The sequence below is a fragment of the Eublepharis macularius genome, chromosome 2 (assembly GCF_028583425.1).
Source record: "Eublepharis macularius isolate TG4126 chromosome 2, MPM_Emac_v1.0, whole genome shotgun sequence".
In the NCBI taxonomy this organism is placed as follows: Eukaryota; Metazoa; Chordata; class Lepidosauria; order Squamata; family Eublepharidae; genus Eublepharis; species Eublepharis macularius.
The window spans coordinates 22,980,011-22,998,026 of record NC_072791.1 but is presented as its reverse complement, the minus strand read 5'-3'; the positions used below and the strand labels follow the sequence as shown (position 1 = coordinate 22,998,026).

Below are 18,016 nucleotides of genomic sequence, written 5' to 3'. Positions count from 1 at the left end.
TCCTTTCCACCATCAGTGCTACTGTACCTACCTTTTTGTTGTTGCAGTGCTATTCTAGGGGCTCTGCTGGCTCTGCTCTGCTCACGTTTTTGATCAGACAACAGAGTTTGCCAAAGCAGGAAGAGCATGGTGTTGTGGCTCCCCATCCAGGAAAACGCACAGCATTTACATTCTGCAGACTTTATTGTCTTACTTGAAAGAAGGAATGCAAAATTGTTAAGTGCTGTTGTCTCAAAGTTCTGTACTGTGTCTCTGTAGTCCTATGGTGGTTGTCTCTCCCAGCATTCGATCAACAGTGCAACTGCATTAGGCACCTGTAGTAGTGGAGCAGACACAATTAGCCACTTGACTAGTCTCCAGGAGCTATTCATCTAAGCAGCTCACAAACTGTACGTGTTATGATGATCACCCACTGTTGCAGTCTTGGGTTCATGGTTTCTTTCCTAAAGGAAAGACTAGAAAATCCAGAGAGAAGATGCTTTGTGCGGACAGCACAGCAATGTTCCAAGGTAATTCCTCTAATAGCCAAGAGCATTGAGCTTTTCTAATAGTCAAAAACTGCTGGGGTAAACTACTAATATGCATTTCTACTTGTTAAAAAAAAAAAAACGGTGCACATCAACATTTTCTCTAAAAATTGAACAACAGTTTTTTTTTAAAAAATGCCGCATTTTGATTTTAGGCACAGAAGGATCAGAAAAAGGAACGTCCTTTGGTGCGGCGCAAGTCAGAACTGCCTCAGGATATCTATACCATGAAAGCCTTGGAGTCCCATTGCCGAGCTGACGAGCTAATATCGCATGATGGGCATTAGACTCTTCAACTGACATCTTGTTTGGAGGAAAACCTTTTTCTTTTTCTGGACTCTGTTCCACAGTAGAGAACTTACTTTTTTTGTGCCATACTGATCAGTTACACACAAAGTCAAAGCTTTTTTTCCGACCCGATTCTGTTAGGCAATAACAATGACACAGTGTATGTGCAGCTCAAGATTAGTAGTTCAAACAATGGTAAATTAACTGATTCTGTATGCGGAACCTCAGGTTCACTAGGTATTAAGCAGAGAAATCTTGATGCTGTTGGCACATTACCAATCAGATGGGAACATGCATTGTTCTTGTATGATTAGTGAAAGATGCAGCGCTTTTGATGCGGAAATTGCCAAGCATTGCTGCTGCTCGGCCTCCTTTTCATTTCAGGGCTTCTTCATGTGTTGCATCCTACTTACATGATGTTGGGGGAGGGGGAGTATGAAACTGTAGTGTTGATGATGATGTTTGCTTCATGTACACACACATGATGAAACTACAGTGGGTTGCCTCTTCTGGTGCATTGATGTACATTCAAGCAAAACACACGTATACATGCAAGGCTGTCATGTGCCAATCTGTACAGGAGTTGCATGCTTTTTTCTGTACAAAATTCTTGCTGCATATGCATAGGGTAGTGTGTGAAACAGCCTACATTGGATTTGCAGGAAGTTTTTCTTTGCCAGCTCCACTGACATAACTGGAGGTTACACAGCAGCAATACCTAGTTGATGTGGTCCATTTTCTCTGTGCCCCCCCCCGCCCATCCCTTTCCCACTGATGGCTGGTACTGTGGCAATACGCATCTCCAAAAGGAAAATTCCAAATTCATACCTAATTAAGACGTTTTCCTAAAACACGAGTGCTTTAAAAATGGCCTCTGCGTTATCGTCTTGCCTCTTTTTGGCAGCTGGAAAACATACCATTGAATTGTTCTCTCAGCACAGCTTACAGAATGGTAATTTTCATGACAATCTTCAATCACGGCTAACTTCTACGAGCTCTGAAAAACAGTTATCAGAGAGACAGACGCCCTGTCCAAATACTTCATATGGATTGAAGCCATATCTTCCAGTCCTTAGCATGTAATACAAAATGTATATTTTGGAACTGAGCTGATTGGATACTTTGCTTTGCTTTTTAAAAAATGCACATTTTCGGCCATGACTCAAAATTAATTGCATTTTTAAAGTCATTGGATTCCTTTTTTTTGTTTGTTTATTTTTTGAAATATTTTTTTTGATTTACCAAAATAACTTCACAAGATTTTTTTTCTCCCTCCCTTCCTCAAGCTTTTACCACATGACATATTTTGGGTTCTAATTGTTCCTGTCACAGACATCATGAGACTAGCTATTTTGGATTAGTACATTTTTTTCCTCTGGACAATATAATGTAAATTATTTTTTTTAATATGTCTGAAAGATTTCTGGATACATTCTGCATTTTAAATGCCTCTTAAGATCTGAGAGAGAAGTGACAGTAGCTTTGTCATCAATTTTTTTATGTTGTCAAAAGCACATGTGATGCATATACACCTCACACAAAACGAAAACACATCTGAGTTGCTGTTAATCTTCAAATGCTGCTCTATATTCCACAAGATGACTTTGCGTGTTACGAACTCTTTTTTTCATTGTTGTAGATGACAGAGCATGAAAACCAATTTTAAGTGCTTTATCTTCAAACATTTGATTTCTCTCAGGGTGGCCAGTATTTTAGATTTTCTTAATCCCGTTGAAGAACTTTTACTTACAAGTTTTATTTAAAATGGGTGACTTGTTTCTTTTGTCTCTGAGAGTAATATCATTCAGTATCTTGGTGCAGAAAAGTTAAACATGTAGGTTCTTCAAAATAGTTTTTTAAAAGAAATGAGGTCTCTTTAATCCATAAAAATTATTGTGCAAAACAGGCATTTAGAGTAACCTTGTGCAGATGTTGTGCCTGCCGTGTCTGGTCTCACTTAAAATGTCCAATATTTATTGCAAAGCTTTGGAAAGAAAATCACAATGGGTGGGATGAGGATTACTATTAAAACAAAATGAAATTTTAAGACTACTCCAGACTTCAAGTAAAATATCCACTCGGTGTGAAAATTCCTGTTAAACTTGAAAATAAATATGCTTTACTATAATGAAAAAACTATAATTAAAGCAGTTTAAAGATGTCTTCCCCTTTTTTTGATGGGGGGAAAGGGTGCTTTTATAGTTGCATAAAGCAATGTCTATATGTATTTTGATATACCATTGTTTGAACTTCCATCTTTAGCTAACAGCTTATCAAATATCTTTTTTATAATTTGGCTGTTCAGTAGGTTCATGAAAGAGGTTTCTGGGAAGAAGCACTCTAATTTTATCCTGCAGAAAAGTGGGGGGAAAGGGGGAAATATTGTATATCAATGTTTGGTTGACTGTGTAACGCTCAACGTATAAGATCTTTCACTGTCTAGATTTTATTTTTGCTCTTTACTGAAGATAAACATTCACCAAAAAGCAAAGGTTCTTGGATATAGCTAGAAAAATTATGCCATGACAATTGCTCTTGAGATTTAGGCCAGTTGGCAAACTTTGCCTAAGCAATATTCTAAAAATTTAGCAGCACTAATTGTTTGGCTTGTTTGTTATCACCATTTTACACTCTGTAGAAGTTCTGTATTAAATTATTCTTTAAAAAAAACTAATACATCCAAAATAAAAATGTGCAAATACAGTACAGTTTTGGTGACTGTTGTTCTTCATAAAGTTCAGTGTTCGCCACTTCCCATCTTCTCCAAAATTACACCTGTACATCAGGAATGTCAAAAAATATTACAAGTGTCTTTTTTATTTTTTGGTGTGGCTTTAGTATGGCTTCATTTTAATATTGTACATACATTGTACTTTGTTTTATTGTAATGAGTAATAAAAATGTAGACTTCATATTTTGTACAGAATGGTCCTATGTACAGAATAAAAAGTTCCTAGAAACAGCAAAAAAAGGTAAGTGGCACAATTTTTCTTCATGATATATCTGTATCTTCATGCTTTAGTGAAAATTTGTGTTCAGATATACTGACTTTTTAAAAAAATTGTAATTCAGATTTTTTTGTTCAAACATTTATGAAGACAGACATCCTACACCTGCCATTTAATATGCTCTTTTTTAGTTTTTAAAGTCTAAAAATGGTGTATCATACTAATTAAATAAGTGGCATCTTACCAGCTCATCATAAAACTACATTTAACTCTAGCCCAGGGACATTCTGAAGGCAGAGAGAATCATAAAGAACAAGGTTGAAGTACTGTAAGGTCTTACCTACCGATCACCTAGTCAAACCTCTGCATCAAAAAATAATAGAACAACCTGTACTAGTGGCAGCCAGAAGAATGCAATTCTTCCTGTGTCTAATACATAACAAATCAATCATTCCGCCCATAATCGTTCTTTACCTAAAAGAGTGGCCCCAAATAGTATACAGCTTGAAAAGAATGGCTTGTAACAGTTGGGTTTTCTTAGTGCAAAGCTTAGGTTTTGTGGCACTTGGTCTTCATGCAAATGAGGCTCCTTTTTTCTATAATGTTCATGTATATTTAATGAACTTTTTTTTTCGCCAATAGTACAACCAATATTTAGAATTTTAAATGGTTTAGATGATTCTTAATCTACATTTACTAAAAGCCAAATGCATTTTCTTGACATTCTTAAGTTACCACCCTAGGCCTTTAGCTAAATTAAGTTAAGATTCCTTAGCTCTTGATAGCGAGCATAAATGAAAAGTTAATACTAAAAGATGGATACTTTCCATCCGCATTACTTACAACATCCATTACTTTTGCCATGTCTGAAATTAATTATACAAGTGTCACAGAAATTCTTGAAGAACATAGCTAAAGAATATTGTAGGTATAAAATGACCATTTATGTCTTAGATTGCCTGAGGTGATTCTTGATTTCTTTACTACTCACTCATTTTAAGAGTGCAGCCATTCCATAGAAGAGAATTCCTTCCTTCCAAAGTCCACTGCTTAATATTTTTCAAATGTACTGGAAAACCTCATTTAGGCTGTAGTTTATCCATAACCCCAGATGTTTTTTTTTTTTTGCATTCCTAAGCAAAATTAGCATAGCCAAGTGTAGCAGCAATACTATATGGAGTTGATGAACTAATGTCCCACAAAAGACTGTCAAATGGATCTGGACTCCAAAAGAGAAAAAAAGTTCTGGAATAGCAAATACTTGCTTTTTCTCTCTTCACTAACCCTTCTGATAATTAACTCGCCTTTATTTGGACTGCTGTATTTTGAAAACCTGAACCCAAAGGGGCTTTTGACTTCTGTTAACAGTAAGCCATGTAACCCCTCCCTGCTGCCACCACCACCCCCAGCCTCTGAAACTCAGGCATTTCACAAGTAACTTGACATATGGGTGATATATTCAAACAAAGTTAACCATTTCACTGGGTTCCCACAAGCCCCTTACTTGAATCAAAATATTTCTTTGGGTCCCTCTTCTGTTATTTCAGTACAAATCTTACGATAGGTACTTGAAAGCCATACATAAAATTTCTTCCAGTAGAGTTTTCTGAATCTAGAGTAGAAATTGCTTCCATTTTCCAAGCTGCTTTCTGTGGAAGTGGAGTCTAGATTCTGATTAAATCCACCAGTAATTTGTGCCATAAAACCAGTTTTCAGGCTGCAGGGTGTAAATAAAGCTATGTATATTTCTAGACCACTGTTACATGCCTACCTCTGTCTCATGAAACCAGTAGCCTTGCATTCAGACTTCGTTGAAATATTGATAATTCCCTATAACTGTATGGTTAAACATGCCCCCAGGTAAAGGCCCTGTGGTTTTGCTTATTTCATCTTGCCTTGTCTACCTCCACAAAACCTTTAGTAGCCCTTATGGTGGTGTTTACCATTTTTTATATCTTGACAACTGCCCAGTATAAAATGTGCAAGTCCAGTACCTTTTTATCAGGTTTTTTGCTGGCAAAATGCAGATCAGGGGCGAGATCCTTCCCTGGTCATTACTGGCATGTATTTTGGTGGAAACAGGTAAAGTTTAAATACTATGGTCACCACTTACAATTATGGTCTGAGCCCATCCATGTTTATAATTTTGCTCTTTGCATGTATTTTATTTGTACTTCGGAAAAGATTCCCAAGTATAAAAAGGGACCAATTAAGCAACCCAGGCTCAGGCAAAATACTGTTTTCTCTGTGCGTGGGTGTGTCTGTGTGAGAGGGGGTGGATGGAAGTTAGCAGGTTGCAAAGGGTAAAGGTCAGATCACTTGCAGATTAAACCCAGCATTAATCATTAAAAATTCATGGAGCTTTGGGAGTTCATTCTCCCTAAATAATGCATTTCTTTTTGTACATTTTGTATCTATGCCTGACCTCATGCAACTGTTACTCATAAAAAATTAAGGATAAAAATGTTGCTTGTGTAGCTAGTTTCTTTTGTGTTTTTGATGACCCTTGGGCAGTAGTAACATGTGATTCTCTCTCATTCACATCTAAGGGAGGGAGCAATTTGTTGCTAGTAACTGAAGTTTTGGTTAACCGCAAAAAAGAATTGTTCATTGGTGTCATACACAAAACAGTGTTGTCGAATCAGTATGTTGTAAGCTATCATGATCTGCCTTGGGATACATTCTATCACATGAATACCTTAGTGCAGATTAAACTACATCAACCAAACCACAGTGTGTTATACTAACTGAAACAAAAGATCCCATATTTTTTCTCATGTATTTTTTAAATCGAACTCCCTTTGTGCCTATGTTTTTGGCTCACCTTCAGCATAGTTAAGATTTCTATATTCTTTCCTTTAGCAATGTAATGCAGAAATATTCACAGGAGACAAAAGGTGGTATCTGAAGAAGTGAGCTGTGACTCACAAAAGCTCGTACCCTACCAAAATTTTTGTTAGTCTTATAGGTGCTACTGGACTCTTGCTCGTTTTCTGCTGCTGCAGACAGACTAACGTGGCTACCCATCTGGATCTATCTCCAAGAAACTATGAGACCGTGGTTTAGAAGCAGAAGGAACGAGCCAAGGTCAGAAGTGCTGTCCCTTTCACTTCTGCCTGTCTTCAGTGCTTCCTCGTTCTCTCTGGTGATTGAGGGCCAACGTGATGGATCTTTAAGTTCAAGCATTGCTTTGTTTCTAGGGAAAGGTGCCAAGGCTCAAGACAGTCTGGAAGCCTTTCCCTTGAATCTTTAAACATATGATTACTTTTCTGTGATTAATCAGTGTGCTGTAAATGCCCACTATATGTCCTCAAGCACACTTCCAGCTGTTCCTACTTTACATATATTGCACACTTAAGCCCTGGCATTGAAAACAGATGCCGGGAGATATGTAGAGAAGGGATGACAAAAATTAAGCTATAAGGAATCCTCGTTACCAAGAGACCCACTAGTCAGGAGAGATTAGCAGAAGGGGGGCTGAAGTCCCAATCCTAGCAGAGAATCTTTTAATACAGTGGGGGTACAGCTGCCACTATTTTCCCCAACTAGTCCTGGCACAGAGACCAGGGGGAAAGCCTCTGACCTTTCCAGATGTTACTTGGAAGTCAGCTGTGCTGAATCTCCCACAAAAAGAACTACGATGGGAGCTGGGCCAATCTGGTCTGGGCCCTGGAACCAAAGAGATACCACACAATTACAAAGAACATTTTTGTTTGTTAAAATTGTGCATAGAAGTTTACTTAAGAAAGTGTGCAGGAGGACAGATAAAATAATAAAACTATGCACACCAGCACAGTCTTTGCCAAAGGGCCTCAAAGAATCCACAAAACAGAGAGACAAAGGCAAGAGGCACGCGCTAAGTGTCTGAAAAAAGAAGCTCTGACTCTGGAAAGCTTACACTCTGGAAATCTTGTTGGTCTCTAAGGTGCCACTGGACTCAAATCTTGCTGAGCAATGAGAAAAATCCATACTGACTTTTCCATTTTTATGCCACGTAGCCTAGCACCCTGGGGTGATCTCCTTAACCAATCAGAGCTTGACACCGTCGTGAAGTTGACGCCCTGCAGCGACAGGAAGTCCCCATTACACTGCTAGGAGCACATACCGCTTTCTCGTGAGAACCACATCTGGGTCAGATAAGCTTAACTAGCCAGGGCACTTTGGCGCTGCCTCCCCCTGACCTTGAAGACTTCAGGTAACCACCTGTGTTGCAAAAATGTGCAGTCATTCTTTCACTAGCAGCTCTCACCCACAATGCATTTAGACTCTCACCGGCAGGCTTAAATCTCAGCAGGCCAAGCAGCCAGCTTCTTTACACTTACCCACCCTTTCCATCCTCTTTCACATCACCTCCTACATCATCCTTTTAAGTGGAAACTGGGAATTGAACCTGCTACCTTATGCAGGCCAAACAGATGCTCTACCACTGTGTCATCGCCACTCTCATACTCCAAGGCAAAGGAGTGGCACTACCTCAGTATTCAGACTGTAGGGCAAGACAGTTCAGTTGCTTTCCCCCCCTGGGGTTCAGAGGAGGTACAGGAAGGAACCTAAAACCTCCCAGTGGTCTTGGTTTGTGTATATGACAGAAGCTAACAAGAGTCAGGTAATATGAACACACCCCAAGAAAGCATTCTTTAAACATTAAGCAATTTTGAATTTTGTGGCATGGGTGTAAGTAATGGATGTTTTGCTATATTAGGATTTGGAGTGATGGTACAGACATCTTGGATTCCCCAGAACTTTAAAGTTGTAAGCTGCTTTGAGTCTTCTGTTCTAGGAGAAAAGCAGCATATAAATAAGCTAAATAATTTGTGTCTGCTCTTCCTTGACAATTCACCAGAAATCAGGATGTAGCCACCTACTGTTCCTCTGACATTACACTAGACATCATAGGAACATTTGTGGTATTTTTTCCAGCTGAGATCACCTGCTGAAAGGGTTTTTCTGGGTCTGCTGGTGTACTAGGTTCCTCTTTAGGTGAGTGGCACCCCTCTCTGCTATAAACAAGCATTTAGAGCAATAGAACAAGTAGAACTATGAATTATTTTTACCTGTGAATACTTGCCCTCTTGAGTACTGTGCTTCAGTTAGGTTGAAAATACTGTGTATGTGTGAAAGTGCTGGAGTAGACAGATTATGCGACTTTCCCCCTACCGCTGTTGGTGCTGAGGTTTTGAATACAGTTGTACAGTAGAATCCCTTGCAGTTTTTTTATACAGTAAAAGCTAAGACACAGCAAGAGAGCCGGTAAGTAGGCAAAAGGGAGCTACTGCTGGCAGTAGCTGAAGTCTATCCAAATCCCAGAGTTTGGTAATTATCTGAATGAGGGTTGAATTGGGCCATTTCACTCTTATCAGAAGTCTCATATGCACCCTTAGGCTGAAATTATGCAAAATTGATGCTGAAGAACAGGCAATAAATAAAAGATTAATACAGTGCTTAGAGTCCTGAACATGGTAAACATATTGAGAGAGTCTAAGCGGATCTCTCTATTAAACCTTCCCTGCTAGGCATATCATTAGCAAGGGCTGACTTTCCTTTAGTCGCATATTTTGATGCTCGCAGGAGACTTCAGCAATGCTTTAGGTTGGATGTTGCTGAAGGGATGCACGCCTGCCTGGGAGTAACTCCACTGTGCTCAGTGGAACTGAGTGTTGTCGCACTGCTCTTACAGTGAGGGAGAGATGCATCTGTGGAGGGGGGTGGCGTGCCCAGGCTTAGTCACGGTTACTTGCTCACCAAATAGTCAGGAAGATGTACTTCTCTGGATCCTTGCTCAAGAACCCAGGGTATAGTCTGCAGAAACCTTGCTGAAGTTGAGTAGGGCTGGGTGTAGTCGGTGGTTGGATGATCCCTCGAGGGATCCCTTGCAGGATCTTTGCATACACTGCCTTGAGTTCCATGGTAGAAGAAAGCTGGAGTATAAATTTATTTACTGCATTTATAGACAGACTTTCTTTCTCACTGAGAATCAAGGTGGATTGCAAAATATTTTTAAAAAATTCAATCAGACAGTACAAGCCATCCAATAATGCAATGAGAACAGGATGACAGAATTAGAAACAAGGCAATTGGAAAAGCAGTCTAAGGCAGGACATACCATCAGGGCTCATTTTGAGGGGGAACGCGCAGGAACAGAGTTCTGGCAGTTCTCCCAAGAGAGCACGTGTTAGGTGGCCACGCCCACCTGATTTTTGGCCATTTGGGGCCTGTTTCATCCTCAATTGGGGCCAAAACCGCCTGGATCATGGCCGAAATGGCCCAGATCGGGTTGGTGCCAGGTGGGGGAACCCTCCTCTGCTCGGCACTGACCCTGTCCCGGCAGTTTTGGCTCCATTTCAGCCTCCTTACTGCAGCCCCCTTGACTCTCGATTATTCCTTTGCTCAGGTCCAGCAACCCCGGGAATAACTTTTCTAGGGTCAAAAGGGACTGCAGAAATGAACACAGGAAAATGGCCATATCTGATCAGCCATTTGGGGCCCATTTTAGCCAGGATCAGGGCCAAAAGTGCCAGGATTGAATCGGTGCCTGGCAAGGGACCCCTCCCCTGCCCAGCACTGACCCAAAACAGCCAAGATCGGGCCTCTGGCGGGTGGTGGATCACTCTCCCACTCAGCAGCAGCCCAATCCTGACCATTTTGGGCCCCTTTTCGGCCATTTTCAGCCCCTTTTTGCCATTTTTGGTCCCAATTTCGGCCCTGAATGGCCAGGATTGGGTCCAAGACAGCCAGGTAGGTGATGTCAGGGGGTGTGGTATATGCTAATGAGTTATGCTAATGAGTTCCTGCAGCTCTTTCTACGAAATGACCCCTGCATACCATAAATACAGAAAGTAGATGACAAAGGTAGAAGTCAGTGCAGTAAACACAAGATGAGACATACAATAAACATTGCAAAATACAACAATCCTATTCTTTTATAAAGTCTCTTCCTGGACTGTTCCATTTATATTGCAATTCCAGTCTCATGTAAAACATTTTGATTTGCACATTCTATGGAATGACAGAAGTAGGGGAGCCTTCCTTATTCCTCAAGAAGGCTGTTCTACAAGGTGGAAGCCACAACTGAGAATGTGCATACACAGGCAGTTGCTAATCTTGCCTAATTGCAGGGTGATTGAACATCAAACAGCTGGCTGTCAACATCTAGCTATATTTGATAGCTGACATGCAGCGATGGGTGGCACAAAGGAAGTACAGTCCTGATGCAGCCATCACAGTTACTTCTGGTATCAACCTGAACTATATTTCATTCTTATTTCCGGTTAAAATTTTCTTTATTTAACCTATAAACTACACACCACAAGACAATAAACAACAAACATAAAGAACAAGAAAAAACACACATTTCTAAACATAACACATGAACAATACATATATCTATAAAATTAAGAGGAAAAGAAGAAAGAAAATTTTAAAAACACCTAGATTACACTACAAGTTGAGTTCCGATTTTCTCCGCCACAAGTATATATCATTTCTAGAGTCCCACTTATTCTAAGTTAGTCACAAACCCCCTCTTTTTTCTATTGTTCCTGTTTCTTAATCCATAAATCCAGATGTCATCAAATCCTTGTTATCCATTTCATACAAAAAGTCTATTACCCGTTTCCATTCAGACAAGAACTAATGTCCTTTCTCTAATAAATGCAGTAAGTTTTGCCATTAATGCAAACTCCAAAACTTTTGTCAACCATTCCTCCACTGTAGGCAATATTGTAGTTTTCCACTTTTGTGCATAAAGTACTCTTGCTGCTGTAATAAAGTATAAAAACAAGTGTTCCAAAAGTTTTTCCCAACTGGCTGTCCCTTATTCCCAACAGAAAAGTCTCTGGTTTCAGCTGAAGTTTAATCTTCTGAATCAATTACTGTATCTGCAACCAAAAACTCTTTGCTTTCTTACATGTCCACCACATATGAAAAAGTCCCTTCTTGTTTAGTACATTTCCAACATACATTTGACGCCCCCTTATACATTCTAGCCAATTTTCCAGGAGTCATATACCAATGATACATCATTTTGTAAAAATTTCCATTCTTATTTCCAATGCAAGGGATTACATCAAGTGGGAGCCACAACAGAGAATGCACATTTTTTGATCTTATCCCAGAAGGATGAGTGAAGCTGTTGTGGTGGAGCATAGCAAGAAAGGCAGTCGTGCAGGTATGTGGGTACAATAACTACACATTAAGTAGTCTTATACTGATTCAGACCATCAAGATCAGCCTTGTTTACTCAGATGGGCAGTTTCCCATCACCTACTACCTGGTACCTTTTTTAAGTGGAGATGCCAGGGATTGAACCTGGGACCTTCTGCATGCCAAGCAGAGGCTCTTCCACTGAGCCACAGCCCCTGAACAAAATAAGGGATTTGTGGAGGATATCGTGAACCAAACCAATGGAGTAACTGCAGAATACATATGGTACACATGCTTCACCTGGGTCTGAACAGTAACCAAACTGCAGCATTTTCTAGCAGATGGAGTTTAAGCTGACTATAAGGACAGACCCATATGTGAAAAACCAGACCTGCTTGGGCTTTAAGTTGTGCTAAACTGGCTGACCAGAGTCTCATAAAGCCTTTTGAATAAAAACCTTCTAAGTAAGCATTAGCAGAAAAGAGTGGTCTCATTTCCAAAGACACCTCCAAGCTTGGTATCTGTCAGAGGTGCAAAGTTCCCCTGAAACTCGTTTTTAAAGCATAGCGGATGACCTACCATCTGCCTGAAGGGAAAAAATGTCCTGTTGCTTTAGGCAGCTGAAGCTTTTCATGGTAGAGAGGTGATCAACATCTGGTAAATTAACATCCCATTAAACTATTTAAGAGACAGGCATTTATTTTTTTCTCCAGGCAGTTGGCAACCCTAGTTCCACCCACTCCCCACAGCAGCTTTATGGCTGAGAATTTGATCCCATTGGTTCAAGTCCAATATTCAATCCACCACCATACTGACTTGATCCACTCCTCTCCCACATAATTCTACTTACATTTATGCCTACAATTCTCTTTTAAGTTCTGAAAGTCCTGAAGACCTTAGATTTATTATTATTTTATTTAGTTAGCTACTTATACACTGCTTTTCTGTCCAATCAGGACCCAAAGTGGCTTGCAATATCATTCTCCCCTCCTCCATTTTATCCTCACAACAACCATGTGAGGTAGATTAGGCTGTACAAGAGTGACTGGCCCAAGGTCCCCCATGGCAGAGTTGAGATTTGAACCTGGGTCTTCTAGTTCCTAGTCTGACCACTACACATCATTGGCTCCTAGTATATATACAATACACATTCTAGACAGTTGGCAAGTCCAGATTTAAGTTATCTAGACACACCCTATCCGCGGACTTGGCAGATTTTCCCTAGCTTTATGGCACTGAATCTCATCACATCACCAGGACCTGCTTGCAGGGAACAACTTCCACATCTCAGTTACAATTGTTCCCCAACTGGAAAATCTTGTCCGGTGCATGTTTATTCAGACATCAGTTCAATGAGTGGGCCTTATTTCCAAATAAGCGATTTAAGAATGAGAGCTGGGTTGTTCAACCATAGCTTAGTTCACTATGAAGTAAGAAAAAGCTGTCAGCCATGCTGGTCCAAAAGAAGAAACCCAAATCCCAGAACATAAAACAGTCTCAAAGAGATGTATAAGTAAAGGGATAGGGAGTATAGACGTTACTACTATATACTGTCTGTTGTTGTATGACCCTATTGGATAGTTTATATGTTGTTTAATATGTCAATCTTAGAATTGCTTATGCCCTGTTTTAGCATTTCTTCAACTCTATTAGATTCTTGCTCATTTTAAAGCTTTGCAAATTTGCCTTTATATACCCAACTCAATTATATTGTTTTCTGAAATGTCCATGAAATTGACTGTACTGACTTATAGTGTCATCCACCTTGAGTCTTAGTGACAAAGGCAGGCTGTAAAGAAATAAACGAGATAGACAAAATGAAAAATAATGTGCCAGCTTCCAAGTTCTCAAGGACCCCTTTTCAGACTGAATGTTACAAAAAATAAGAATTAAAAAATAAAGAAAAATAGTTTGAGTCCAAATCAGGTGTTAAGCCTTAGTCAGATCTGGGTTAAATGTTAAGTGCTGTTTGAAATTTGCCAGTATCCGGTTATGCCCAGCTTCTTTGAGCAAGAGGCAATAAAATTGTTATAATCCTTAGAAAACGTCAGTTTCAACAAACGGCCCTAACAACTCTCTAATCTGAAGTAAGTCTTGTTCCATTCGGAAAGAAGGGCGGGGCTTTTCTGTATAATGTCTGCCAGGGTGGTCAGGACAGTACATTAGGCCCAGCAGCTACAAAGCTGAGGGAGCATTTGCTCTGCAACATAGAACTCAAGACACCCAGAGAAATGAAGAACTGCCAGTATGTTGCAGTGAGATTCTCAAATCTGTCTGTAATTTGCTACTCATCATTGCCTCACTCAGTTGCAATGCATTGTGGAGCAGGTAGTTTTTCCTCCCTAAATTGGCCAAACAACATCTCCCAACATGCATTGCCAAACACACACTAAACGCCTGCAAGACTGACACTTTGGGTGGGGTGGGGAGGGTGAGTAATTGCAGTTCCTTCCAGCATCAGATGTGATGAGTCATTTCATCAGAAGGTCAATCATTTATAATGAACTTATATTAAGTAATGCACAAATTCCCTCCGGCTCCCCCGTCCCCCACTGTTGTTTGCAGTCTTTGAGAAGGGCAGCTCTGAGTCTTGAAAGCTTTCACTTTGAAACTTCTTGTTTTCTAAGATGCCACTGGGCTCAAATCCAGCCTTTAATATACATTCCTGGACCTTATGCACGTACACTTCATTCAGTCAATGAAGTGAGCGCCGACTCACCACAGTTCATGCTGGTATAAATTGTTAGTCTCTAAAATGGACCTCTCTTATTCGCCACCCATATGGACAAGTTTCTGATGGATAGTGTGTTAGTCTACAGTAGAAGAGAAAGATTCGAGTCCTGTTGCACCTTGGAGACCACCTATATTTCTAGTGTATGAGCTTTTGAGAATCAAGGCTCCCTTTGTCTTTCCACTCCTTGTATCTGATGAAGGTAGCTTTGACTCTCCAGAGCTCATACCTTGGAAATATAGTTGGACTCTTGAAAGCTCATACACTGGAAATACAATTGGTCTCAACTGGACTCGAATCTAGTTTCGGATACTTAGCCATGTTAATCCGTAGTAGCAGAACAAAAGTTGAATTCAGTAGCACCTTAGAGGCCAACATAACTTTCCAGGGGGATACAAGCTTTCCTGAGCTGAGTGTCATATACCCAGGGCTCATTTGGAGGAGGAATGCACCAGAACGCCATTCCGGTAGTTCCCCCAACAGTCAGGTGGCCCCACCCACCTGACTTTGAAAAATTTGGGACCGTTTAGGCCTTGATTTTGGCCGAAATGGCCTGAACTGGGTTGGTGCCAGGTGGGGGAATGCTCCCCTGCCTGGCACCGACCCGATCCTGGCCGTTTAGGCCCCAATCTAGGCCAAAATGAGCCAAAAATGGCAATTTTTGGCAATTTGGGGCCCATTTTGGCCTGGATCGCAGACAAAACTGCCACGATCAGGGCTGAAATCATCTGGATCAGGTCGGTGCTGGGAGGAGGACACCTCCCTTGCCTGGCACCAGGCACCAACAAGTTCTAGGCCGACTTAGCCCCAAAATGGCCATTTTCAGCCATCTTCGGCCCATTTCAGCCAGGAACGGGGCTGAAACCATCCGGATTGGGTTGGTGCTGGGTGGGGGAAGTCTTCTCCGCCTGGCACCAACCCGGTCTCAGCCGTTTAGGCCCCGATCCGGGCCAAAACAGACCCAAAATGGCCATTTTCGGCTGTTTTGGGCCCATTTTGGCCTGGATCGGGCGAAATCGGGCGAGGGAACTCTCCCCTGCATGGCACTGACTTGGTCCCGGCTGTTTCAGCCCTGATCCAGGCCCGCCCGTTTTGGCCGGGATCAGGGTCAAAACCGCCAGAATTGGGTCTGGCAGGGAACCCCTCCCCTGCCCAGCATCAACCTGATCTGGGCCATTTTGGGCCTGATCCAGGCCAAAACATGCCAAAAATGGCCATTTGGGGCCCCTTTCAGCCTATATTGGTGCTAAAACAGCCCTGATTGAGCCACTGCCAAGTGGGGGACCACTCCCCCCTCTGGCAGCAGCCGAATCCCGGCCATTTCAGCCTGCTCAAGGGGCATGGCATATGCTAATGAGTTCCTGCAGTTCTTTTTCTACGAAATGACCCCTGTATATATCTGAACAGCAGGATTTTAGTCCAATGGCACCTTAAAGACCAACAAAATGTTCACAGTATAAGCTTTCAAGAGTCACAACTCCCCTTTTCAGATAATCCCGGAGCTCTGACTCTCGAAAGCTTATTCTAAGGTACCGCTTGTCTCAAATCCTGCTCTCGCATTTGAAATCGCCATTCTCATATCACTGTTTCTTGGAAATATATTCCATTTGTTTCACTAGGACAATCCTTAATTCTATCAGTTTATCTTGCAAACAAGTTATAGCGGCAGATTTATAAATAAATGCAAATTTCGAAAGAAAGAAATCTACTAAGTAATGCATTTGTTTCAAGTGAGAAGTCTTGTTGGTTTGCAGTCGAAAAAAAAGATTCGGATGTAATTGCATCTCGAACCTTGCACTGATGCATTTGTAGATCCAGAGGAGTTAGCCGTGTTAGTCTGTAGTAGCAAAATCAAAAAGAGTCCAGTAGCACCTTTAAGACTAACCAATTTTATTGTAGCATAAGCTTTCGAGAATCACGTTCTCTTCGTCAGATGCATGGAGGGCAGAAGGAAACTGGCCAAATATAGAGGAGGAGAGGGAGTCTCGATCAAGAGCATTGGAGCAGATACGGTTGTAACATAAGGCTTGGCTGTAGACAATAGACCCAGTGATATGTTTAGGGTGGTAGCTGGAGGCATGTAGATATGAGTATCTGACATTAGAAATGGAAACGTCCAGAAACCAGTGGGAGAACACTTCAATCTACCAGGACATTCCATCAAAGACTTAAACGTCGCTGTAGTTCAACAGAAACCTTTCAAAAACAAAATCCAATGGGAAGCTGCTGAATTGGAATTCATATGCAAATTTGACTCGGTCAAGCTGGGACTGAATAGGGACTATGAATGGTTATCTCATTATCACAGGTTGGTCATTATCACAGATTTCCTTTACAGAGGCGGGGTCGGTGAGTCCAGTGGCACCTGGCGTGGGCTTTCGAGGACCACGGTTCTCTTTGTCAGATGCATCTGGCAGGGAGGACTGTGGTTATCGAGGGCTTGTGCTGCAGTGCTGCTGAACTCTTTTTGATTTTGCTACTACAGACTAACACGGCAAACTCCTCTGAATCTTTACACAAGCAAACTGATCCCCACACCAAAAGGAGATGTCTGCATCTCCTTATCAAAGGAGTTTACATCCCCCCTCTCCTCCTTCCCCCCCCCCTCCTCTATATTTGGCCAGTTTCCTTCTGCCCTCCATGCATCTGACGAAGAGAACGTGATTCTCGAAAGCTTATACTACAATAAAATTGGTTAGTCTTAAAGGTGCTACCGGACTCTTTTTGATGATGCATTTGTAGACTTTTTGCAAGGGGGAACCTGAACTACAATTCCCATCATCTTCCCTAGTTTCTTCCCTATGCATGCTGGGATTTGTAGTCCTTGCCTTTTTAAAATTGGAACGGGAGGGATTAATTCCAGACTACGCTTCCCAGGATTCTCCGTGGAGGGGCGACCCCGTGAGAGAGGCGGTGATTAAAGAACGGAGGCGCGGGGGCGGCGCGCTCAGTGCTCAGTCACCGAAGTCCGCGGTGGGAAGAGCCGGAGAAGCGACCGTGTCTCTGCCGGGCGGGCAGGGAGGACGCCGGAGCCATGTCCGATTCAGGAGGCGGCGGCGGTGGAGGAGGCGGCGGGGAGGATGGCGGCTTGGAAGTGACCGGCTCGGCCGTGCAGAACGTGGCCGATGTGTCGGTGCTGCAGAAGCACCTGCGCAAGCTGGTGCCGCTGCTGCTGGAGGACGGCGGGGAGGCGCCGGCCGCCTTGGAAGCGGCGCTGGAGGAGAAGGGCGCCGTGGAGCAGATGCGCAAGTTCCTCTCCGACCCGCAGGTCCACGCCGTGCTGGTCGAGCGCTCCACCCTCAAGGGTGAGTCTCGGCCGCGGAGGCAGTTTACTCCCGTGTAGCGGGGACAGCCTTGGCTCGGGGAAGCGGACGCGGCCG

The 18,016-nt window shown here is 42.0% G+C and overlaps 2 protein-coding genes and 1 non-coding gene across 11 annotated transcripts in view; 2 read left to right on the top strand and 1 right to left on the bottom strand.

Moving 5' to 3' along the window:
• Window positions 1-3,727, top strand: part of PPP2R5C (protein phosphatase 2 regulatory subunit B'gamma) — an 87,479-nt gene extending 83,752 nt beyond the window's left edge. For 7 of the 8 annotated variants that reach the window (XM_054970680.1, XM_054970679.1, XM_054970681.1 and 4 more), the window contains one exon: window positions 683-3,727. In XM_054970680.1, coding sequence (XP_054826655.1) covers window positions 683-814 — 132 coding nt within the window. In that variant the 3' untranslated portion in view covers window positions 815-3,727. The remainder of the gene's footprint in view (window positions 1-682) is intronic. The other variant, XM_054970684.1, reaches the window with a different exon arrangement.
• An 8,322-nt stretch (window positions 3,728-12,049) lies between these two features.
• Window positions 12,050-12,121, bottom strand: TRNAA-GGC (transfer RNA alanine (anticodon GGC)). The gene has a single exon. It is a non-coding gene; the product is annotated as a tRNA-Ala (tRNA).
• Window positions 12,122-17,655: 5,534 nt separating this feature from the next.
• DYNC1H1 (dynein cytoplasmic 1 heavy chain 1) overlaps window positions 17,656-18,016 on the top strand; it is a 60,549-nt gene continuing 60,188 nt past the window's right edge. The window contains exon 1 of one of the 2 annotated variants that reach the window (XM_054971699.1): window positions 17,656-17,941. In XM_054971699.1, the coding sequence (XP_054827674.1) occupies window positions 17,671-17,941 (271 nt within the window). In that variant the 5' untranslated portion in view covers window positions 17,656-17,670. The remainder of the gene's footprint in view (window positions 17,942-18,016) is intronic. The other variant, XM_054971698.1, reaches the window with a different exon arrangement.